Source organism: Sinocyclocheilus rhinocerous, unplaced genomic scaffold (genome assembly GCF_001515625.1).
Source record: "Sinocyclocheilus rhinocerous isolate Xijiao unplaced genomic scaffold, SAMN03320098_v1.1 scaffold1583, whole genome shotgun sequence".
Classification (NCBI taxonomy): Eukaryota; Metazoa; Chordata; class Actinopteri; order Cypriniformes; family Cyprinidae; genus Sinocyclocheilus; species Sinocyclocheilus rhinocerous.
The window spans coordinates 17767-43624 of NW_015640052.1; the positions used below are offsets into that span (position 1 = coordinate 17767).

The window sequence follows — 25858 nt, forward strand, 5'->3', positions numbered from 1 at the left end:
CCCCCCCAAGTTCACTTCCTGTTTCAATTAGATGCACTATACAGCATCAAAACACTAATGCAGTTCAGCTTTACTGCATAAACTGTATTTACTGTTCAGTTGCACAGATCAGAGTGGAAGGGATCCGGCTGTTATTCTGAAATATTTCTAAGTCGTTCTCATTGGTTTAGTTTCCATCGGAGACACAGGGTGTGAAACTAGGCTAACTCTACTGAGCTCCTTACACAATGGTGCTAATGCTTCTTAACATAGCAGCTAAAGAAAGCCAGGAACCATGAGAGCTTTGATAAGACATCATTCGCTACAGAAAACCTAAATGGAAATGTTAAACTTGACTATTAAAAGTATAGGGTCAGTAAAAAATTTTTTTATTTTATTCAGCAAGGATGAAATGCATTTAATAAAGTGAAAGTAGACATTTATAATGTTACAAAAAATCTGTTTCAAACAAACGCTGTTCTTCGAACTTTCTATTCAAAGAAAAAAATTTAAATGATTCCAAAAAATATTAAGCTGTTTTTAACATAATAATAAAAACAAGACTTCTGAAGCATCATGTGACACTGAAGACAGGAGAAATGGCTGATTATAAAAATTTAGCTTTGCTTTCACAGGAATAAATTACACTTTAAATTAGGGCTGCACGATAAATCGCATGCGATATTTAACGCGAATCTTGTCAGAAAGCCGGTTCTGTAATCAGCGGTAAATCTCCATCACGTGCGTGCTTTCACATTGAGCAGCATTAACTACACAGAGCCGTTGTTCACTGACGAGCAGCGCAAAACCACGTTCATATTCGCGCGATTTTTTGCACTGCTCGTCAGTGAACAACGGCTCTGTGTAGTTAATGCTGCTCAATGTGAAAGCACGCAGGTGATGGAGATTTACCGCTGATTACAGAAGCGGCTTTACTGATAAGATGCGCGTTAAATATCGCATGCGATTTATCCTGCAGCCCTACTTTAAATGGAAAACAGTAATTTTAAATTGCAATCATATTTCACAATATTAATCATACAAACCCCAAACTTTTCAATGATTCTCTATTTTTTCCCTAATATACAATGCGGCCCAAAATTCTGAAACCACACTGAAATTATTTTTTAACCATGCAAAAATAAAGTATGATATTCTAAAATTTGTATAACTTTTTCCAATTCAACTTTTCACTCAAATTGCAATTCTCATCATATAATTTCTTGATTTTTTCCACCTGCATTTTCATGGTCTGAGACTCGGAGTGCAAATTGTAAATAAGAACTACTGTACAAGTTGAAAAAAATAAATAAATCAGTTGAGTCCTCTGCTAACATTACCGCTCCATTTCCTGATGACACAAACTAGCTTCATGCACACATACTCATCCTAGTCTGCACACACTTAATGTGGCATGCAATCGGAGACAGTGGCGGCTCGTCGGGGGAGGCAGAGCTTCCCCAAAATTTTGAGGTGAAAATAGGAGGACGATGATTAAATGTTATTAAAATTCACAATTCATTTCAGTTCATGTCTCAGAATGTGTATTTTTTGTTTGTAATTTCACAGCTGCAATACCATAACATGCTACTGAAGTTGGAAAGCGCTGCTTTTCTATCGCGAATGTGCCGAATCTGCTGATGTATTTACAACCGCTAGTGATAGAGAAGGGGAGGGGGAGGCCAGGGGAGAGCTCGTGCCTCAGTTGGTAAAAACAATAAGCCAATCAGCATCGAGTGTTCACTTTCAGCGCTGAGGAGTGTTGAGAAAAGAACCCTGGCAGGGGAGGCTAGCCTCCCTTCTGGTATATCAACCAATCATCATAGAGACGTAAATTACGTGATATTAGTTTGAACGTCTCCCGCTGCGCTGATAATGTACCAAGTACTTATGATGAGTAACGATATTGAATATTCGATTACCAACAGATTTACCAAGCTGTCATTCAAACAGTATATATACAAATTAAAAATAAAGGGAGAACACGCCTAAGATGGATATAGGCTAACGTTACAGCAGTCGGCTCTTTTAACACAGACTTTTAAGAAGGGATGGATGTTTGCTTCAAGTGATAGGCCAGGTAAGTGAAATTATATTATCTTGCTGTACGTGTGTAGTTTTCTTTACGTTTTCTGACTAAAAGCAACCAAAAAGCCATTTTAAAGTGGTTAAGCAAATAATAATAATAATAACAACAATAATCGGGATCCCCAGACCAATACAATTAGTGTGCCTCCTCTATTTTAAAACCCACGAGCCGCCTCTGATAGGAGAAACCTTAAAGGGATAGTAGACACAAAAATGAAAGTTCTGTCATCATTTACTTACTTATTTCAAACCTATACGACTGACTTTCTTCTGTAGACCACAAAAGACATTATTTTAAAAAAATGTTTTTTTTTTTTTTTGTCCTTATAATGAAAGTCAAAGGGGTCCAGTGCTGTACTTTCATTGTATGGACAAAAACAGTTTCAATATTATTCAACCTATCTTCATTTGTGTTTCACAGAAAAAACAGGTGTGTGTGTGTGTGTGTGTCGTGTAAATGACATGAGAGTGAATAAAAGATGACAGAATGTTCATTTTTGGGTGCTTTGAACAGAGGAAGACTTGGATGAATGTCTTTGTTGCGTTTGAGTAAAAGAAGTAGTGGCAAAATCTGAAGCATGTTTTTGAAGGCCTATGAAGGAGACAATTTACACTACTGCATTTTAAAGATCCCTTTATAACTTAAAAAAATAAGCAGAACCGTTTCTGTGCATACTTGAGAGCACAGACAGCCCCTTTTAGCTCCCTGCCTGAGACTATGGGGGAAAAAAAGTCAAGCATTCTTGGCAAGCGACGCAAGAATGTGCTGAGATTGGAAATGATTTGAGTTCTCAAGGGGGCTGTGCATTTTTTCATCCACTGCGTGGTTCAAACAGACCTCCTGTCTGTCCAACATTCCGACAATAGGCTAAAGCGTGCCATCGGAATATTGCACAGAGCAGCAGTGCCGTTAACAAACGCTGGGTGAATTCAGCACAGTGCTGTCTTCTCCTCTTTTTTTCACACCCTTGTCTGATCTTGCACCCCAGAGACTCAATAACTTCACAAAACAGAAAGCTGAGCACAGTTTTTGCTGGCATTCAGCAGAAAGGTGCCTCCTCTTGAAAGACGCAGCCCAGTAACACAAGAAAGAGCGCATTTATCCTATAATGAAATTCTGTTTGCATTTCAACCCTTGAGTTGTAAGATATGAGAGGTTTGGAAGCTATTTCTTCTCATATAGCATACATTTATTCATTGTATGGAGTGCAAACAGATAATTGCCACAGAACACCAGTAGCAAATCGAAGAGTGCTCATCAAAAACCCCGTTCACTGGAAAATGACAAAAACAGGTCTGAGATCACTGAAGAATCCTTAGATCCTCACGTGCAAATTGTGTGTGTTGTGTTTTAATTTTTATGTTTTTTAAATTAACTTATAATCATTTATTCACATAATCATTAGTCATTCATATGATTTATTATTTGATTATTTTTATCATTATATTATGTAAGTATTTTTGTTTATTCATTCAATATGTTTATTCATTTATTATATTTCTGCATATTATATTTCTTTTTAATTTTCCCTAGCTTATGCATTTTCATTGTTGTTCAATCTTATGCTTGTGTGTGTGGGGGGGGGGGTTCATGAACTGTTTTGTCTGTATGAATAAGAGATGGATAAGAGGGAATGTTTATGGAAACCCAAGGTTTATGGGATGTTGCTGTGAAGCAGTTTTGGTATAACAGTACATGTTGAATTTGTGCTGGTCAGACGAAGTTTGAACATTGAGACATACGCAACTAAGATTGTTCAATAAACAATTACTTCGTCTCCTGCTTCTGCTCTTCTCTGGCTTTTCTCGGTCAACTTCTTGACTGACAGAAGACTGTTAAACACTCATTTTGGGTATCAACTGCTCTGCTGACTAGTTGTTCTGTTACTGGACAAACTGATATTTTCTGACGGGATCTGGCGTCTGGGGCTTGATCCTAATTATTATCTGGCGTGGAGACCCGGTCTAACATCACCATAACTCTACGCCGATCATGACACATTTAACACTACCTAGAAATGTTTCATCAACAGGCTTCTATAAGCTATTTTATAAACTGTGGTTCTCCTCTGAGTCAATCTCCTGGCCCATCAGAACATTCAGGCTGTTTCCAGACGACTATGTGGAGGAGGAAGTGGCAGAACGCTGTTAGTACAGCTGATAAGCGCAAAGAGTACAGCACAAAACATCTGCCCACCATCCCACCATCTACCTTCTGCTTTCATTAGGTGGTTGCTTCCACTCCGTGCCAATCAGCATCTAGATTATGCAGCCAAAATTGAAACCAAGACCGAAGAGAATGTTCTAAACTTCTGGAGGAAGGTTTTGCATAAGATTTATAAGACAGTTACGTCACAGTAGTTCTGAGGAAATTACTGCATGATTGTTTGAGATGCATATGTGATTACCTATTATTTGGAACCTGTAGGGCCGATGGTGGCTTGCTAATGGGGAACCACAGTTTGTTGGTGTCTTTTTGTAAAGCGGATAAGATCAATACACAACTAAGAGGATGTAACAGCCTTCACAACAAACATGACAGGGCCTGAACTTCCTCTCAGTTCAGGTCATAGGCACAGTATAGATGACGTTGCAAAACACAGTAGTGACAGTATATACAATGTTTGCTTATTGTGCACTGATTATTATCTGTTTAAATGTTCTTTGTTTCACCCAACACAAAGACACCCTGTCAAACCCGGCTCCCATGGAAGAGTTACAACATGCCAGCATGAGACGAATGTCTTCCTTTTAAACATAGTAATATGCAGCATGACATCATTTTAAACAACATGATCTCAGGACTTGAACTTCAACTGATTCCACCACATGTACATAAAAATGGGAAAATCCCCTACTTTCCACCCTTTCTGACTCTAAGACAATGTTGGAAACCTTATGAAAGCCCCTATGAAAGTTTGCAGAGACCCCAAGCCCCCTGGTTGCCCTAGTACAGTGATTTCCAACCAGGGGTATGTGTACAGCAGGGGTACTTGGCAAGAGTTCAATTAAAGCTCTTATAAAATTGCTAATAAATCAAAACAAACATGATTCTTCTCTTTTGATACTTGAAGGAAAGAAAACACAAGTTCTATAAATACTGAAAAGGACTAAAAAGAGTTGGGAAACACTACCTGGGAGAATAACATCGCTATGACGTCACAATTGCAAACAAAGCGCGTCACATTCAGAATTGTTACTTTGACGCAATAAAGCTGGTGCTGGTGAATCAACACGCCACGGAGGCGGCAGTAAACATTAAATAGCAGGCTGTCCATCTGTCTGGACGGTCTGACGTGAATTGTAGGCCAAGTTTATGTCGAACAAAGAGGATTTAGTATGGCACACTGTCTAGGGTGAGATCATGATGATGATATGTTTATATTAAAAAGCAGTAGCGTGGACTCGAGGCACAGTGTATTTTAGTCAAAAGGTAAGTTTCTTTGTTTATTCTATAGGTTTTTCATTAGCTTACCTGATATGGAGGTGGCGGCTCCTGATCCGGATCGTTGGCGTCACCAAAACTGGCCCTGTCTGACTGTGATTCTTGGAGCAAGGAGATATCATCCGAAGTGGGAGATTTCAGACAATTCCCCATCTCCTTTCCAAACTCCTTGTTGTCTAGATGTTGAAATCCTGTCTATCCCCTGCTTTCTGCCCTTAATAACTCCAACCAGAGTTCCGCCCTTTTAAACAGGATGACTAAATCTCTATCATTCATTTAAAATGATCCGATCATCATGAGAGATCGTGACGGAGAAAAACAAACCATTGTCGATACACAAAGAACCCTGGCAAAAAGTGTCAGATACGGATATGAAACGATGTTTTTGTAAACACATACAATCTAAACCTGTCAAATACGTCTATTTGCCCTGAAGCCGTGGTATGTAGTGTTGTCCTTTTCTCCTCGTCTCAATAATAATAAACACTGGTTAGCCTTCAACGGATAATTTCTACAATATCAAATATGCGCTCGCTCTCAATGGCGACTCAGGCAATGTTGCCTTTCAGGCAGTCATTCTAAGTCCCGCCTCCGGGTTGGTTGGACCAATCAGCGGATGTCTTCTTTAGTAAGGACGTTATTAGTGGTTATTCGTCACCCAATCAGATCGCCGATTTACAACACCAACAACAGGGGGTTTAAAAGCCTGTAAACTTGACCGCATTAGGCCGATTTAAAGGCATAGTTCGCTCTATATTGAAAATTCTGTTGTAATTACTTAACCTCATGTTGTCGCGAAAACCCACGACCTCTTTTTTTGTGGAACAATAAAGGAAACATCAGGCAGAATGACAGTACCCAGTCACTATTCACTTTCATAGTTAACGTTAGGTAAAACGATGTGATGAAAACGAATGGCGACTTCAATTTTAAGTTTTAGTAATTTTTTCATGTGTATCTGACATTTTTTTTGTTTTGAAAATATTTTTTAAATATATTTAAATATAATATTTTTCAGGTTTAGTTGTAATAATTTTAGTGCTTTAACTTAAACATTTTATTGCATTTATACATAAGTATTTCAGCTATTTATATTTTATTTTGTTATACATGTCATGTGAGTTTTATTTTATGAAAACTGTTTTTAATAGATGTGGTTTTAGTTAACAGTAGCAATGCTGGCATTAACTATTACAGATGAATACAGTGCAGCCAGTATGTTTTTATTGATTACAATGTGCCAGACTAGTTTTATTTTTGTAATATAATTTTAAATCACCCTTTTATGTTTTGAAGACATGACGATTCATCAGAAATATAGGACTACATTTAAATATATATATATATATATATATATTAACCCTGAACAAAAGGAGATGTTCGGCAGGATGTAATGTAGATTGACAGCCTCATTCACCTTCATTTTTCTTCCATACAATGAAAGTGAATAGCAACTGAAGCTGTCATTCTGCTAAACATCCCCTTTTGTTTTTCATGGAAGAAAATCAATGATGACAGAATGTCGATTTTTGGGTAGACTGTCTTCTATGGAGCCAGGTCCCTTAGATCAAAAAAGGAAAACAAAAGTGGTTTTGGAGCGCTATCATATCATTTAATTTTAAATTAGAAAATGTAAGTTCAGTATTTACATGAATGTGTTTACACAGTAGCCATGCACCATACACAGGATTTGCTGACCTCTATAGCCCAAAGCCTGTAAAATCAATCTAAATCAGGAAGAATTTCAATGAGGGAGAAACAAAAGCCATTACAATGAAAAACCCATATATCACTCGTTTTCAAACATTATGTTTTGCCACATTTGAAACACAGCATGTTACAAATTGCCTGTGAAATTTCTGAGCAAACACAGCATGAGCAGATGATTGTTTTAGCTTAATGTAAATTTGACTTTGGTAGAACTGGATCTCATAAAACAGGCACTATACAGATTACATTGCAGAAGAACAAAAATCCATGGACACATTTCAACTAATCTGGGGTAAATTACTATAAAACACACAAGCCTTGAAGTGCAGGACTGTCTGATTAGAACTAAATCTGAAAATACACTGCAGTTATGTTTAGTAGGTTGAACTCCAGACTACAGGGAAAAGCTCTATGAAGTAGCATTCATATATTGAACAAAGTACAATCCTCTGTCCTGAACCAGCTCAAATTTTCTTTCTCTTCGTAGTGCAAGGCTGTAGTGGTTGTCAATGCATCCCTCACGTTGGCTGGAGCTGGCATTCCAGCCTGTCCTGCATGTATCTAAAAGACTTGTTTGTTTGAGCTCAAGTACGATCTGGACCAAGTCCACATGAAGGAGACTGCCTTTCTAAAAGACACATTCAGCTGCCCACTTAAAACGGGACAATTTTGAAAGGCGCCATAACAGTGAATAAATACTAAAAAAGAAAGTAAACCCACAAAACTTCCAGTTTACATTCGGATAGTCCTTTTTTGCTGTTACGAAGATGCTTGTTTTCTGTCTTTTTAACACATTGCTAAAACAGACTAATTATGTACACGGAAACACAAAGATAATGTTATATGATACAAATTAAGCTTAAACAGGAATCCTGTCCATGAGATTTGACAAGGCCACAGTACTCTAACCAAAGAGTAGCCCATGATATCAAAACTTACGTTCATCATATCACCTCCGGACAATAGGCTTAATTTCATAACCTATTTATACTCCAAGGATTAAAAGTAAACTAATATTTGTGCACATGTGCTTTAAATCCAAATCTAGCCGTAAGGCACAGACATATCTAGGCTACTGATGTCACAGGGTGACCAACAGTGGAGAGCATTACCAACAAGAGCTTCGAAAGCAGCCAAAATGATTGACAGATGACCTTACTTTTGTTCTGAGTGACAACGTTCTTAGCCTGATGTACCAGTATAATATTATTGGACTGATGTAACTTTTATTATATTAGTATTATTCATATGGTACATTTACAATATTCTAAAAGCACAATGTTATTTATATGACATCATAACAGCATGATGTCACTTCTGTGTTCTCACGTAACATTATTCATGCAGCTGTTGACCATGTACTGTATAATCTCGGTGCGTGTCATTCAATGAAGATGATTTGTCACTATAAGCTCAGTTCGGGTCTGATTGGTCATGTGCCCCTTTAGTCCTCCTCTTGGCATATGGCAACCCACGTCAAGCCTGATCTTAGCTTGCTGTGACCCCAGCGATGACCCCAACCGTTAAGGTCTGGAGGGTGAGCATTCTCCGTTCGCAGCTGTGCCTCGTGCCTTATGTAGTGCTGCCTGGATCCGGAAGTGTGTCCGTGATTCCATGGAGTAGTTTTTGTAATTTTGCCTGGCAAAGAAATCATGGTTAATAGTGTTCAAGACTAACAAGGCAATGACTGGGTATATCATGTATCAAATAGGATAAAGGTATAAAATACACATCAGATCAAACACAGTGTTTCAGGGTGAAATATGTGACTGTTGTGCAGAGCAAAAAAACGTTATATTATGCTACAGTGTTTTACATCTGTTTAACAGCCATGATGTGTGACGCTATTATAAAATAATAATAATCAGTTGTGAAATTGTTTACATTGAGTTGATGACTGAACGTGCTGAATGCCACACTTTTTTGGTGGGAATATAATATATCTAATGACATCTTCAATGGCATCTTACAGTACAGTTAAAGCAAATCAAATTTGGGGCCAGTTGCATAAACGTAGCCTCTGTGTTAAGACCTGTGTTAAGATCTAGTCTGCCCAGTTAGGGGTAATCAGTTTTATTTTTTGGATTCAATTTAGACTAATCGACGTTTTTTTATGTAACCAACATTCAAAAAAATTATGACCAGTCTTAAAAAAATTTGATGATTATGCAACCATGCCCTGAAACTAAATTATGCACAGACATCTAGTAAACAGTATATCTAATGCTAATACAAAATTCTTATTTTGAACTTTTTTACTTTTACTTTATTTTACTACTTTGAATTGTTTATTAAAAAAATAACTTCCTCTGAGATTTGAATTTAGGGGGTTTTTTATGTCACAAGGCAACATTTACAGCAATGTACCATTCAGACAATTTATGCGACCTGTAAATCATTAAATTTTATAGCATAATTTCTACTTTCTTACATTTTTACTTGATTTTAAAATATATTACATATTAAAATGATTATGAAAACTAAAATAAATAAAATACATTTTAAAATAAAAGTAAATTATTATAATTTATTTAAAAGTGAGGTCAAAACTTATAAACATTTTTTTGAGCAGTTGGAATGATTTTCCATGTCGAACAAAGCCATGAATCTATCTTTGAGACTGTGTTGTAAACAACCATTAATTTTAGCAGCGTTGCATTTAGTTAGGGTAAAGTGGCAAATCTGTGCCTGCTTTGAAATTCCAAATTCTCCCTTAGGTAATTCATCCTGACACTTTGACTCTGCAAATAGGATCACTCCACACATTATGTACATTGCTATCTTAGAGGTACAAAACATTCACTGTCAGGACTGAACTTACTTGGCTGCCTCCAGAAGTTTGATGGCCTCGTCTATTCTGCCCTCCTCCAAACACAGTAAACCATGTTCCAGAAGAGCATTGGGCACCAGATAGTGGTCATATTTAATCTGACTCTCACTGTACAAGTACAAACGCAAACAGAAAAAGAGCATTTGTGATTGAAGCTATGTTTAAAACATTTTCTCTGCTATCTGTGACATACTACATTTTAAAACATGTAATATTTCTTATTCTGTGCAGTGAAATCACAGAACACGTCATTTTACGAGTGAGACTCTTTCCTCTTCTGTAGAGTCAGTAAAAGAAAATAGGCCATGTCTACTTAAGTTTTCACAAGAAAAACCACAAACACTTCTCTTTATATTAGTGTAATTTGTTGTACAGCAAAAGAGCAAAACTGACTTGCAGAGGACGAGGGTGAAGTAATGTTCAGCTTCTTCCTTGGAACCCAAGTGTTTGAGACAGAGCCCCTTAAGCAGACTAACCACACACTGGTCATCTGTGGTGAACTCGGTCCCTGAGAGCAAACACACAGAGACATTTATGTTTCAGAAAAAAAGCTACATGTGATACAGAGAGTGTCTGTGTTGATGATTTGTTTTCAGTAGAACACTGTTACTTTTGGTACTCATGGTCATTAGTAATAGTAGTGGCAAAATATCATTTGGAATGACATGAGGAAATAAATAATTGCATTATTTTTGGGTGAACTATTATTTTAAAAGTGGACACCAGCATAAGCAGTACTGCATTGTTTGGAGAGAGATTTTACTTGGATGTTGTTCAAGCGTCTGCTGGGCCTCGTCCAGTGTTTTCAGCATGCCCTCTGTCAGGTCCTTGTGCTTCCCAATCACAGTGTAGCCATTCCAGATATACATCATCTCCTGTCGTGCAAACATACCCTCACAATGAGTACGAATTTAAGACTGCGTCTTGTCCAGGTGTTTCCCTTTGTTTATTTTGCAGTGGGATTAAATAAATCAGGATGCTCTAATTCCTTACTCTTTGTTAATTAAAGGGCTTTTCACACAGGACATCTTCTTGCATTTAAAAATAGCAAAGCGGAACACAATGAAACAGAACAGGAAGCACGTTTATAGACGCAGTACACCATTGCCAACGCACATTATTAGACTCGACACATCTGAATAGTAACTCAAAACGCAGTGAGACACAAAATGACAGCCAAAGATGCAAGAACACATCCTGTAAATACAGACAGCAAAATCTGTATAAAACTGAACACTGACCAATGGAGGTGCAGGAAGAGGAATGGCATTATCTGTATTATAGCGGCGAGCTTTTCTGATGGCAAACTTCTCTGTGGGCAGTGACTTCCCAGCTATTTTCTGCTTCAGACTGGGAACTTGCCTGAAAAGTGCAAAACGGGTCACAGTTTGCATTAATACAGTAAAGTACATATAATGTCTATTATATTTACAAGAGGATGGGCTACATTAGATGTTCAAATTAAATATGAGATTAAATATTAGGTCATTTGTAATGCTTGCGTGAACTGAATGGCATTACAGTACAGGCTGCATATGACATAAATGACTTTTTCTTGATTTTATAGTCATGTTGTCCAATTTATAGATTTATATTTAATCATGTGAACAAACATGAACATACATGCACACCATTCCCTTGCCATTACCTAAACAAAGCCACCTCATTCTCCCCGAATGGCTGGCATTCCTCACGACTCAGCATGCTGAGGTAAGCAGCTTTCATATACGCATATGTGGCCTAAAAAAGTGTGTGTGAGAGGAAAAAAAAAAGAGCGATGAGTTCCGAACTGCACAGTAAACACAAACATCCCTGCAGGAGATTAATTGTCCTCAGCCTCCATTCATGTTATATCAGCAGACCTTTTAAACCCAGAGAAAAATCTTCAATTTGATTAAAAAGTGAATATATATATATATATATATATATATATATCTCACTTCTGTGAGATACTGTACGTATATATATATATATGAATAATGGAGCCTTGGTGAGCGTAAGAGACTTCTTTCAAAAACTTTTAAAAATCTTACCAACCTCAAACTTTTAAATGTAAGTGTATAAATAAACTTGAAATTTGTCCCATTTTAATTCCATTTCTGCTTTCTTAAATTCATATTTAAAATATACTTCTACATCATTCGCTAATTCAAATGTAGTCACTTAATCCATTCGGCCCTGAAAGGCACCCACTCTGTTTTACATATAGATCAAGCAACTCTTCAGTGCACCATTCAGCTGTGTATTTTAAGGTTTCACCTTAGACCAGGCGTTCTCTTTGCTGAGCAGGTCTGCATAGAAGTAGGCCATCTTCCAGTGCCTTTTATAGGTGAAACACCACATCAGTTCCCAGTAACACATGTGATGGAACTGCTTCCAGTGCTGCTGAGCTTCACAACACTCCTCGAAACGCTTGATAGCCTTAAGAACACGCACATCAATACATGCACACAGGCAGTTAGAAATAAAATAAATATATATAAATAAGAACTTAAACAAAAACCTCCTCTTTTTATGCATTAGATAAGAGTAACTTATCACTTACAGTATCCAGATTTCCTTTAATTTCCTCTATTCGACCAGCGAAGAACAGGAAAATGGATCCCTGAAAGGAACACAGCAGTTGTCAAATATATAATTCACACTCTACTATTAACAGCGATTGCAGCAGCTGTTCATATCCTAATGTAAAAGAGAATGTGAGTGTTTTGGGATTTATCACTGGAAACTCGAAATTGGTGGTCAAGTACCTTCGGATACTTTTTCAGATAAGGCTGCAGCAGTTTTTCTGCATCTTCTACATCTCCCTCTCCAGTGCCTAAAGAACACACACATACATGCAATGAGATACCAAATAACACAGTGTTACTCATGTGCTACATACAGTATGAATTGAAAATGCGATTCAGAAGCAATTTTCTCTTACCTAAAATGAAGCTCATGAAGGTGTGATAGCAAAGCAACAACATGTTACACAGGAAAGACCTAAATGTGTGCTCAGCAGAGCCCTCCTGGAGCTGCTCAAGACCAAACTCCTAAAACACAAAGATATATACACAGTGTTAGTTGTAGAATAATGTAACTGTAGAACATGCCAAAAGGAATAGTTCACTCAAAATTGCAAATTTGCTGATTTACCTTAGGGCATCCAAGATATCGATGACTTTGCTTCATTACATCACTTGCTAACCAATCAATGGGTCCTCTGCAGTGAATGGCCATCATCTGTCTGAACTCTCATTCTGATGGCACCCATTCACTGAAAAGGATCCATTGGTGAGCAAGTGATGTAAAGCTAAATTTCTCCAAGTCTGTTCTGATAAAGAAGTCAGAAGTCAGAAAGAGCTTTATTACCAAGTATGTTTACACACACAAGGAATTTGACAGGAAGAAACAATCCCGTCTCATCTACATCTTAGATGGCCTGAGGGTGAGTACATTTTCAGTAAATTTTTATTTTTGGGTGAACTATTCCTTTAAGACAGACACAACACACAGGAAATCATTCACACTTCTGTGCTTCGCTACATTCAGACAAGTATAAAAAAAACATCGGCATGCACCTTGACACACTTTATTGCTAAGACAGACAGAAAGAAAAAATAGCCAAGCTCAGATGAAATTTCATTTGTACACGGCAAACGTGAGCAGAGCCAAACTAAGCTTAGTACTACACAATACTCACTTTGTTACCAGAGAAGCCCACAAATTCCAACAGCCTGAGAGTCCGTGTTGGCAATAACGACAGCATCTGGGAGAAACACAGGTGAGGGGTTGAGAACACAGACTTGTCCTCAATGAACTCTATGCTAGGATTCATAAATACTCATGGTTTGGTTTAAGAGAGAACACTAGAAGGTATTTTAAGGCTACAACACAAGAAAACATATGATATAATGTTCTCACCAGGTTAAAGGCCCCGACCCCGAGCTTAACACCTCCCTCAAAATGACCATGATTGTCACCTTGAACATAACTTGAGGACTTCAGGACCGTATGTAGTTCCCTTGAAATTAACACAAACACACATTAAAATAAACATACAGATAAACTTATGGAAGTGTGTGTGTGTAAGTGAAAACACACAAAACCAGTTCTTCTGATTAAGAAAAATTAAGCAAATTACATTGTAAACATTAAAACTCAATGTTATTATTGGCAATTATTATTTTTTAAAGTTTTAAATATGTAAACACACACACACACACATATATATATAATATCAAATGAATAGCTTGAATGCACTATTATTTGGCCCATTTAATTCAGAAACCATTTTACTAGTACACACTATTGCGTTTAGGTCTGCTCTAAGTTAATTAATAAACAAAAATGCATGTGCAATAAGAGCTCATACATATCAAATGAGAAGGGCAGAGGAAACCGTTATTTCACAAGTCAGTATTTTAGTATTATTTATGTACTGTTATAGCATTTATTAATATTTTGAATTATCTTTTATTTTTATATTTTAAATAATTTAATAAGTTTTAGTAATTTTATGTGCCATTGTCATTTTTGTTATTGCATATTTCTATTTATTTGTATTTATTTCTATTTCAGCGTTAACTTACTTTTATTTAAATTTTAGTTGCAGTAATTTTAATACTTAAACTTTTTAAAGATAGGTTTTCCATCTAATATTTATATGTGCTTTCATTTCAGCTATACTTTGATCATAATTTTTTATATATATAGTTAACAATAACAACACTGCAACAGGCCTTACTTGTATATTTGATAGCTGTTTCTCACTTTCATTCCTCCCTTTATGAAGCTAATCATATTTTCATCCTGAAAGAAACAGTAAATAAATCTTAAATAAGCAACTTAACTTTATCCACAATTATTTATTTTACTCACATACATAATAACAGGGCAAAGTAGATGTAATATTAGCAGTAAAAGGGAATCCACCACTGGGACAGACCTGCAGGAAGGTGAGTGCTGCCCTCTGGAGGAGGCATTCGGCATAGCACACTTCAGCGTGGAGCTCCTCTGGGAAGGACACAAACGCAATTATGCTTTCAGAGTATCTAAGCATGATGGGAGTATGTCACATGGCCTTTTAAAAAAACAGCCACATGATATGGTCAACATGGGTTGAGGAAGTGATTGCATAAACTACTATCATTACAAGAATACGTCTTTTGTAAAAGATCTCAATGTTTGCATGATATATATATTTTTTTCTACTGATGCATCCTTATTGCCAATTAATCATTTAGCAAAATATGTATATAGGCACCCACCTTCTGTAAAGGTTTTGCTGTTGAAGGTAGACTTTTTACGGTATCTGTAAAGACAAACAAAGCCTTATCAGTCCTGGCCTACAACAACACAATGATCCATCAGTAGTGGTTACTAGGTAACACGCTCAGTTGGCTGAGGTCAGCCTTGTGCTCTCTGTTACAGTCCTACTGTGTGAAAGCTGGTAGACAAACGTGCACACAGTAAAAAACTCAGCTTGATTCACTGTATCCCTAAGGCCATATAAATAGAGCAATTGGATCTGAGGAGGACACAATGGCTGTCTGGTTTCTGTCTGAGTAAACGGACTCCCCTCTGAGGGACAAACATGAATTATTCAAAGTTTGGCTTCAATTAAATTTACACAGATACAAGACATGCAGATGAATGCCGGGGGGGCTAAGATAAGTAGGCCATGCGCACCCTACAAAGTTTTATAAGTGACAACCATGGGTCTGTGTATTTATGAAATACAAAGTCACAGCAAAGAAAACAAGCTACATGGATGTTAACAGTTTAGCCACTGAGCAACAGCCAGGCATTTATTTTAGCACTTTATTTTAGTACAAACAACAGAAGGAGAGTGTTTTTTTAATGCTTTTTAAACTGCTGCTTTTAAATGGTGTAAATGAACAGAAACTAGAGTTTGTGGAACAACAGCAGGGTAAAAACATAGTTATATATATATATATATATTTATACAGTATGCCTGTATAAGTTAAATTATACATTTATTTTACTGGGATTTTGCTTTGTCTGTCATCAGCTATTAATACTTGATTTAGTAATTTACATTAATGACACTTTAAAAATACTTAAGTATTAATGATATCAAAAGTCATTAATACATTCTGTAAAAGTTTACCTGCGGTGAACTAACCCTGTAAAAGGGCATCTTCCCCATCTTACTGTCTCCCAAATACCTGATTTATTTTATTATTCCAGTTAAGATCAATGTAGTGAAGAATATACAGTATATATTGTGACAGAACCAGTTTACTGTCCTGCATACGTGGCGCCTATTATTTGGACCAGACAATGTAGCTGAAGAGCAGCTCTGAGTGTGTGTGTGTGTGTGTGTTTGTTCAGGTGACAGTGGCATTCCAGTGCTACAGGGCCTGGATGACGTGGCAGAGTCACAGAGGTGTGAGCTGCCTGGAAACACAAGCATACACCAGATTGTCACACCCCCCAACACAGCGTGTCATGGGTCTCTGAAATTCCTCAGAGAATTCCTGAAATTGCCATCTGGGATGTGGTGACAGCCCTAGACCTGCTGCACTGTGGCATTACGTCACTAATACAAATGTGACATAACCAAGAGATCCTGAAAATAGTGTATGGATGTTAATAGTTGAAAATAGTGTATGGCTGTTAATAGTAGGGCCTGCGCCCTGAAATAGAATAAAAGCCCATGGAATAAAAGTACACCTGCTAGAATGTTACTCTCTGTTTCTCTCTCTCTCTCTCTCTTATATAAATATTTCAAATGTAATTATTTTAAATGAATTGACAGCCCTAATATTACATTTATATAATTAAAATAAATAAATAAATATTTCACATATAAAATAAGTGAAAACATAAATAAATTCCATTTTATTTTAAATTAATGAATTAAAGACAACACACCGTTGACACACAGCCTGTGCCTCTTTCATTGTGTTGCCTGCAGCCAATATGTCCTCCGGGTCGAAGGTCATCATGGCCTGCATTTCCAGTATTGTGCCATACGTAAGCGCATGATACATGCTGTCTTTATTCCTGCCAAAGAACACAAAGGAAGACGGTGCATTAGATCTATATATAGAACAAAGGAGAGGGTGGTGTAACAGTGACGGTAAAAGAAAATTTACCACTGAGACACTCAATAACATCATCAATAACACAAATGAAGTCTGGAAATGGATGAAAGTGTTTGAGTAACCTGACCATCCTGAACACAGTGCGTCTTGTAACATAATACCAAAAACACTAATACTAATGACATTATGAAAAAGTAAAACTACCAGAAAACACACATTGTCAATTAAAAATGTGAATACAGATTTTGTTAAAATAAAATACACTATTATTATTTACCTTATCACAATATTTTTTTGTAAGTAAATTCAAAGTGGTTAAAAGTGCTTTAAAAAGGGGTCATATGATGCTGCTAAAAAGAACATTATTTTGTGTATTTGGTGTAATGAAATGTGTTTATGCGGTTTAAAGTAAAAAAAACACATTATTTTCCACATACTGTACATTGGATTTGAGACTTAAGTCTTTGCAACTTTACAGATCTTCTTTATGCACCAAGAGCTTGTAACACTCTAAAGAGAAAGGAAAAAATGAAATCGCATCATATGACCCCTTTAAAGAACATGCATTTTTATGCAGGTTTTAACTTCGATTTCGCTAAATTCTAGAAAGGATTAAACTCAATTAAGTGTCTATTTACAGTGCAGTTTCAGTTCTTTCAGGAGCTCAATAGAATGTGACACTACTAGTCCAACATTCCTGGGTAGAGAGATGTCTGGATAAACAGGTTTACCACTCTTTCCTTTACACAGGTGGAACTGCAATAACGTTGGCATGACGGGAACAGGAATGTGGCATATAATACATCCTCTAACCCAGGAGTGTCAAACTCAGTTCCTGGATGGCCGGAGCCCTGCAGAGTTTAGATTTAACCCTAATTAAGCACACCTGATCCAGCTAATCAAGTCCTTCAGGCTTATTTGAAAACTACATGGAATGAGTACTGGAGCAGGGCTGGAACTAAACTCTCCAGGAACTGAGTTTGACACCCCTGCTCTAACCAAACAATAAATTGAACAATATACCATGAGGGCAACACACATAATGCATGTCAAAATCATACATAGAGGCCAACTTTTTGTCTTAGAACAGGATAATTATGCATTTCTGAATGAGCTGATGTGTAAAAAGTTTCAATCACTGATTTTTTTTGCGAACTCTAAAGGGTTATGAGTTAAAATGCTTACGGAACAAAACAGCTGTTGACATGCAAACGAATATCAGGCGTTGAAATTGTGTTTGTGCTGTTGCTGTTTTCCTAAAGAATCACGAACACTGGCCAGAACTCCTAACCAATCTGTATGCATAATCAGTAATTATCCTTTCAAAGTCAAATCAGATGTCCTGCAAAACACAGCATCAAGAAGTGTGGAAGTAGAGACAGAAGCTACTTTCACACAGCAGCAGAACACAGCTGTCAGCCCTATTTGGAGTGCTGTTCATACTTATTTTAGTTATGAGGTCTGTTGGCCTTTCAGTTTATAAAACATGATAAAAAAGTGGTTAGAGAGCCACAAAAAAGTCCTATTTAAGAAATAGTCCACTGTGCGATTGCAGAAAGATCATCTCTACTATCAGCAGAGTTGTTTTAAACTATGAACTTGTACAGACATGGATTCTAATATTTCTGCTTTCGAGTCTCTCGTTCTGCCTCTGTTTGTAACTTTCTCTCTTGTGCACGTGCACCTTTCATTAGCTCCATGCATGTAGCAGCCCTGCCGGCTGGAATGGGGTGGGACGTGACTAAAACAAACCTATTAGGTAAATCACAAAACTGTGACTTCACTATTTGCATGTTCAAACAGTGAGCAGCAGAAGTGAGATCCTCTGATTGTCGAATCAATTACTTGCTGAACAGTGCGTCTATGTTTATGTATTATGCATGTTTGAATTGTACACATGAATGTGTCAAACTAATATTTGGCCTGATATCCAGACTTTCAGATGAAACGGAACTATTTAGCAGCAGTGTCCAAAATTAACACTCGTGAGAGTAAATATAGCCTCTGGTGAGTAAATAAGTTAGCTTTATTAGGAACTCTAACATAATACATGATTTAAATTAAATTGTAAACATTATATTCTGACCCTCATTTAATAAAATAAAATAAAAGAGAGAACCAAAAAAATAATCACCATTGCAAGGTGTGGCTTAAAGTTCATTTTGGATCCTGAATGCAACCCAACAAAAGTGGAGTGACCCAGGGGACAAAGATGGAAAGATGGCAAAGATTACAAAATGGACTGAATAATTATATAGTTTATAATACACAAAGGCACACACCCATCCACAGCTGTGAGTAGTGAGGAAAGCAGAAATGCGAGATGCTATAAGACACAGCATATGCATGAAAACAAGGTGTGGTGTGAGAAGAAGAAAAGACCTAGAGATGAATCTCCAGAGAGCTGAACTCATTCAGTAGGTTTTGGGTTATGTGAGATTTACCTGAGAAACACCCAATGATTGTGGATGAAGACTCGCCTCACAAAATGATGTACAAGAACAACTACGTAAATTAGTAGATTATGCACTTGCTTAATGGATAAAACCAGATACAAAACAGTTCAAACACTTCATAAGATTCAAAAGGGATTAAGAACAGTGATTCAAACGGATTATGAAACAGTACAATCCAAGGTTTCTCTGCCTCACACTCAAACACACAAGGAGGAAGTAAAAGAAATAGAGCCTCATTGTGTTCTGAGGTCTAAAGTTCCATAAATGTTCCAAACCCAGAACCTCACACAAAAACAGTAAACAGCAGGTCAAACCCATATTGTGAAACATACAGGCGGTCTTACCTGCTCTTAAGTCTGGTCAAAGCCTCATCGAATTCATTTCGCAGGAACAGATCCAATGCCACCATGCAGTCTTGAAGAGCCACTGACAGGTCAGATTTCTCCGACCTAGCACAAATACAGAAAGAAAAAACAACTAAATAAACAAATGATAATTTCCAAAGCCTCTGTCTTAAAAGAATAGTTCACCCCCAAATTTTTTTTTTTCTAAAAAACTTCATACACTCAGGCCATCCAAGATGTACATGAGTTTGTTTCTTCATTGGAACAGATTTAGAGAAATTTAGCATTACATCACTTGCTCACCAATGGATCCTCTGCAGTGAATGGGTGCCGTCAGAATGAGTGTCCAAACAGCTGATTAAAAAGTAATCCACACAACTCCAGTCCACCAATTTAACATCTTGTAAATTGAAGTCGTGAAGTTTATAACAAATAAATACATCATCAAGATGTTTTAATTTTAAACCGTTGCTTCCGGCTAAAATAGGAGTCATCTATTCATAACATTGCTTTCTCCAGTGAAAAGGCCTGAATCAGGAGAGAAATATTCACAGACGGAAGTACCGTTTACAAGCAAAAACAGTCCAAAACAGATTTTGATGTGAAAGGACAACAGGGTATGGATTTTTCCACTGGAGAAAGCATTATTATGGATTTTAGACTGGTATTTTGGCCATAAGCAATGTTTGAAAGTAGGGCTGTCAAATCGATTATCATGATTAATCACATCCAAAATAAAATGTTGTGTTTACATATATGTGTGTGTGCTGTGTATATTAATATGTATATATAAATACACACACATACATGTAGCCTATATACAAGTATATAAACAACTTTTTTTGACCTATATATATATATATATATAATTGTTATTATTATTATTACAATTATTATATTATTGTTGCTTTTGTTAAAATAATCACATGGTCACAAGATGAATATTCAGACTTTTTCCCCAGTAGTCTGTTTTATTCAAACAATTATGAAAATTTTTGCATTTAGATACAGAAGAACTTTGCCTGTTGAATATTAAAAACAAACAACTGAACAAACAAAAAATCTGGATATCCATGTCTGCCATGCAAATCAACTGTTCCTGCTCATTCCCAGACTGGATCTCTTCTCTCCACTTTCCCTAATTGCAGATTCAATTATTAGATCTGTCAGCATTAATATTTTTATACTTAGATTTTTAAAAAAGTATATTTTCCATGTAGTTTTTGTCCTAACCACCCGCGACACGTGACAGTAAGCGACATGGGATTCTATTTTAGGAACGGTTTTTATTTTCTGCGATGTCGCGGCAGGAACAACATACAAAATATTACCGTGATAATCTCAGGTAAAGATTGTGTGCTTTATTCAATGTTACAAGTGTCTAATGTGAGTTTGAATATTACTTTGCGCTATTTTTATAGCCATAGTGAAAGCAACAATAGATATTTTACCTCCGATCTTGAATATAAATTAAAGCAAACTTGTACGTTAAAACTGTGAACTCACTGCGAACCAACACGTGAATGCCGTAACAAAGATATCAGTCACTCACTCAAAACTGTTCAGTCCATTCACATTTGAATCATCTATTTTCCGTGTCCACTTTTCTTTTCTACACACTCGCCATGTTTTTGCTGTCACATCGTATCTACACTGGACGCGACAAAACATTGCAAATCATTTGAACGAGTCAGCAGTTTATCCAAGACAGCATCGATACGAGTTAAGTTAATGTAGCTTTCTGATGCTGCGTTTGAACTTTCATGCCACATTATCTGAAATTAGCGCGGGCCAAACTTTTTTCTCTCAGGGACCGGATGTGGCCCGCGGGCCGCCTATTGAGGAACCCGCCATTTGGGACAGGGCCATTGTACTCAGTCTGAGGCAACACAACAGCTTGTGAAGCAGCTCAAGGAAGTAGAGATCAGGTGACATGTTTGACAGGAGACAGGCTCACTCAGCTTCTGAGAATCTGCAGAAAATCCCCCCCCGCCCCAAAAAACAAATTATACTGACTCCAAGCATTTTAATGGTATATGTATAATGTTACAAAAGCTTTTTATTTCAGATAAATGCTGATCTTTTGATCTTTCTATTGGATCTTTCTTACTGCTCAAAAACTTTAGACTGGTAGTGTATGTAGTGTCGTCTTCTCCTCCTGCCTTGCTCTTTGGCCCGCATCACTCACCGCAGAGCAAGCCTGTTCTTGATAAATCTGCTGTGAAAACGTGGGAAATGCCGACGAGGAAGAAGTTGGGGTGATGCGATCTTTATATCGGCGGAGCAAAATACTTCATCGCTCCGTCTATAGCGCATTGTGATTGGATGGTTTACTCTGTCAATACAGGAGACAAACCAATGGGCCACTGGCTGCTCACTGTCCCTGCGTGATGGTCCTCGGCAACAAAAAAAACAAAAAACATTCTGTCGGCCCCTTAAGTGCGTCGGCCCACCGGGAAAATGCCGGTATGCCCGATTACCAATCCAGCCCTGACTAAGGCACAGGTGAGTGAGTATCTGTAGTGTCAACTGAAAAAAAAAAAACACTGGGAATGTGAAGAGGAAAGTGTATAATAATAATGAGAAGAGGAGTGAGTCGAGAAAGTCTGGGAAAACAAAGTGTACTATCTATTGATTTGTGCATAAAAACACTATACTGACAGAGTGCTTATGTTTCTTAGAATCCCTATAGTGCCTCTCTAGAGGTTTTGCAATTAAACAGTAAAGCAGCAGCCTTTTTTCTTTTCTTCATGGAAGATTAATGAATCACATACTCAATGGGTCTAATTCCTAGCAATCTAAAGTGGCGTTTACACCATCAGTTATTCATTTTCAATCAGTGATGATGCAACAAAGTTGAGCAGGATTTATACCCTGAAAAAAGTAATTTCCTCCTCAGTAAACAGTATTTTTTTTTACGTGTTGAGATGAATATGACACTGACTTTTTAAAAATGTTCAACTAATGTGCACTAACATCTCCAGTCAAACCAGTGGCCTAATAAGTTACACAGAACAGGATGCCTGATGGGGGCTGCCATGTTGTGTTGACTATCACATGACTAGTCAAATCACAGAATAAATTAACCTTGGCTGAAGCGGTGTCCGAATATGCCTAATTTCATACTATATAGTAGATGAAAAACAGCATGTGAAAAGAGTAGTATGTCCAAATTCATAGTATTCGAAAAACAGTAGGTGAAAATTACCTGGATGACCTACCACTTCCAACGAGATTCTGACGTAAGTATTCAACAGACACTTTACTATCCCATTAGGCCACGAGAGAGTATTTGTGAATGGCAGTAAAGCGTCGCAACTGATGCAGATGGACTACATCCAAATTTAATGTATACTACCGATTTTCAAACTATACAGAACATAATTTTTAATGGACAAGAAGTAAGTTTCAAACCAAATAAAATACTAGACAGCATGTGATTTCGGACTAAGTGCTAGAAATATAGATTAGAAATGTGCGAAATAGCACATTTCTACAATGGCAATCACATGTGGTGTAAATTGCATACTAACTTGTGATGGCACCACCACCAGTCCTAAACTTCTAGCAACTATCTTGAGCTGTGATGTTAAAGGCAGCAGACAGGGAAAAATATAAATCCATGACATTCTTAAAAGAGCATAAAAATCTAATGGTTCAATATTTACAATAATGTAATGGCATACATATTTATATGACATACTAATGGAAAATGTACATTTCTAAGCATATACTGATAAACACAATCATCATTTATGAGAGAACAAAATCAGGTCCACTGTTTCTTCAGACACATGATGAGAAGACAACTGTCTCAGAGATGAACACGATCAAAGCCCATTGTATCTCTATATAAGGGACACATTCTTCAAATTACAGCACCATTTAAAATTAATTTCTAAATTGAGTTGAAATTTGTAATGGTCCTGACCTTGCCCTGCTAAGATTATAGCATGCCTCCTAATCTAATAAAACCCAACAACCTCTTACAGTTCTTCAACTCTGAAACATTCTGCTGAAAACAACCATTATAGAGCGATTCTGTATGTCGACAAATGAACTGGGAATTGAGAGTATGTAAAAAGACAATGGCTTTGGCCATTCTCCACTGAAACTAATCAAATCAATAAGTGTGACTAAATGAGCGCCATGTCTTTGCATTCCAAATGACGGCCAATACAGGCGTTCTTTATGGGATCTGCTTAGCCAATAGCAATGCAGCTGATGGTTCGGGCTACTGTCAGACCTATAGAAGGACAGATCGGCTTGACTGTCCGGTCTCTCCACCTCCTAATGCCTGCCATATGACTTCAATGCTGTCGTCTCTTGCTATTAATGGAGCATGGTTTCCTACTCAAACAATAAGGTCTACAGCATTAAGTCATAATCTGTAAGTTTTACATAGGTGGTATACATTAAACAAAAGCTGGTCATCTTGTAGTCTAATGCCATTTAAAAGCCAAAATGCACATCAGCACTGCTGTTAGTGATAATAATGGAAATTTAAGTGTGCAAGATCATTCCCCTGTTTTTACATTTAGATGACCTTTGCTGTAATTTAATGATCACATAAAACAATTGTTTAAAAGTATTGTTTTGAAATTGGCTGATATCAGATTGTAATGTGTTATTTGTTTTTCAGACAAAAATACAATAGAATTTTAATATTTGCCATTTTGGCGACATCATAGAAACAGAAATATTGGTTTATCTCTATGTTATTACATGTTAAAAAAGTAACTAAAATATAATAGTGGTTATATATATATATATATATATATATATATATATATATATGCATATCAACATGCATTAATCAATAACCAATAAATGATCAATATTATAGTACTGACCATGTTTTCACCTACTTTTTGTGCAGTACAATGCCCAAAACGTACCTAAACTTAGTAGACATAGTTTTAGATTAATGAATGAATTTACTGGTCCCAAAAAATCTAAGCAAACCTTATATTTCCATGAGTAAAACTATAATACAATTAGCAACCATCAGCTTTAAGCATTTCTCATCCCCCAGAGGCGGAACACAGAGTGAATTTCCTCCCTGATGCTGATATGTGATATCATCAGAGCTAGATGATTTGAATGAATGAAGAATAGTGCATGCTACATTGAGCCTGGCTAGCAAAAGGAAGTGGTCTGAGATTTGTTCAGAAGCTACAGCAGAGGTAAAACGAACCTTTGCACTCCTTGTACCCTACAGTGCTCACAAACGAATTGTGGTGATGCTAAGCGATTCTGAAGAGCTGATGCTGCCCGGGGGCTAATTGACTACTGATGATCATCACCGGAATGATTGGAACAAACAAGCTGACTCTAAAACACACACACACATGCACATGCTCAGTGCTAAGAGACTAACACTCCCACAACAATTACAAAAAGCTGTGCTCTACACTTTAACAAATGAATTCTACAACACAAGCAGCTCTGAAAGCAAGGGCATCAAACAATTACCCGTCTAATATTTCCAACTAATATTTCTAATATTTTGTTTTTCTGGTTATGCAGGCTGTAAATGCATTCTCATGTTGAGAACAGTTAAATAGTTCTCAATCACTGCTAAAACACACATTCGCACAATAGCACACTCTCAGCTGTGTGGCGTTCTTACCCGTTTGACAGAGTTTCTGCCTCTCCTGACATTTTCATCTGGTACAGTGAGATCGAGGAGTGCAGTAAAGCGAGTGAAAGGAGGAATAAAAGGAGAGAGAAGAGACGCAGAGTAATTCAGTGTGTGTGTGAGAGAACAGGCCTTCGTACTGGTTCCTATCAGCAGAGCAGCAGCTTCCCTCTGGCTACAGCACACACACTCTCACTCACTCAAGCTGCAGAGAGGACAGCGGGAAAGGAACGCAGAGCTTAATAAGATTGGGATGACTATCACACAGACAGAAAGTGAATGTTCTCATTGCCTCTTTCTCGCTGTCTCC

The 25858-nt window shown here is 37.1% G+C and overlaps 2 protein-coding genes across 3 annotated transcripts in view; both read right to left on the reverse strand.

Moving 5' to 3' along the window:
• rnf11b (ring finger protein 11b) overlaps positions 1-6096 on the reverse strand; it is a 16136-nt gene extending 10040 nt beyond the window's left edge. The window contains exon 1 of the mRNA XM_016568399.1: positions 5543-6096. Coding sequence (XP_016423885.1) covers positions 5543-5665 — 123 coding nt within the window. The 5' untranslated portion in view covers positions 5666-6096. The remainder of the gene's footprint in view (positions 1-5542) is intronic.
• A 1015-nt stretch (positions 6097-7111) lies between these two features.
• On the reverse strand, positions 7112-25858 carry LOC107752432 (tetratricopeptide repeat protein 39A-like). 2 transcript variants are annotated; one of them, XM_016568397.1, is made up of 18 exons: positions 25540-25858; positions 19908-20012; positions 16935-17066; positions 15305-15348; positions 14983-15050; positions 14782-14846; positions 13959-14058; positions 13738-13803; positions 12979-13087; positions 12803-12870; positions 12598-12657; positions 12312-12473; positions 11701-11792; positions 11294-11414; positions 10816-10927; positions 10446-10560; positions 10044-10160; positions 7112-8860 (listed from the first exon to the last, which is right to left on the reverse strand). In XM_016568397.1, exons 1-18 carry the CDS (start codon positions 25575-25577, stop codon positions 8746-8748), a joined length of 1689 nt encoding a protein of 562 aa, XP_016423883.1. In that variant the 5' UTR covers positions 25578-25858; the 3' UTR covers positions 7112-8745. The 2 variants fall into 2 exon arrangements, with proteins under 2 accessions (XP_016423883.1, XP_016423884.1); XM_016568398.1 differs by lacking the exon at positions 25540-25858 and adding an exon at positions 20211-20231.

What these genes read in the sequence shown, in the direction of transcription:
- LOC107752432 (XM_016568397.1), bottom strand. Translation starts at nt 25,577, where the DNA reads ATGAAAATGTCAGGAGAGGCAGAAACTCTGTCAAACGG. An exon ending in ATCTGAAAAAGTATCCGAAG is followed by an intron (nt 12,658 to 12,802) that starts GTACTTGACCAC and finishes TGTTCCTTTCAG; the next exon opens with GGATCCATTTTCCTGTTCTT. An exon ending in AAGAGAACGCCTGGTCTAAG is followed by an intron (nt 11,793 to 12,311) that starts GTGAAACCTTAA and finishes ACACTTTTTTAG; the next exon opens with GCCACATATGCGTATATGAA.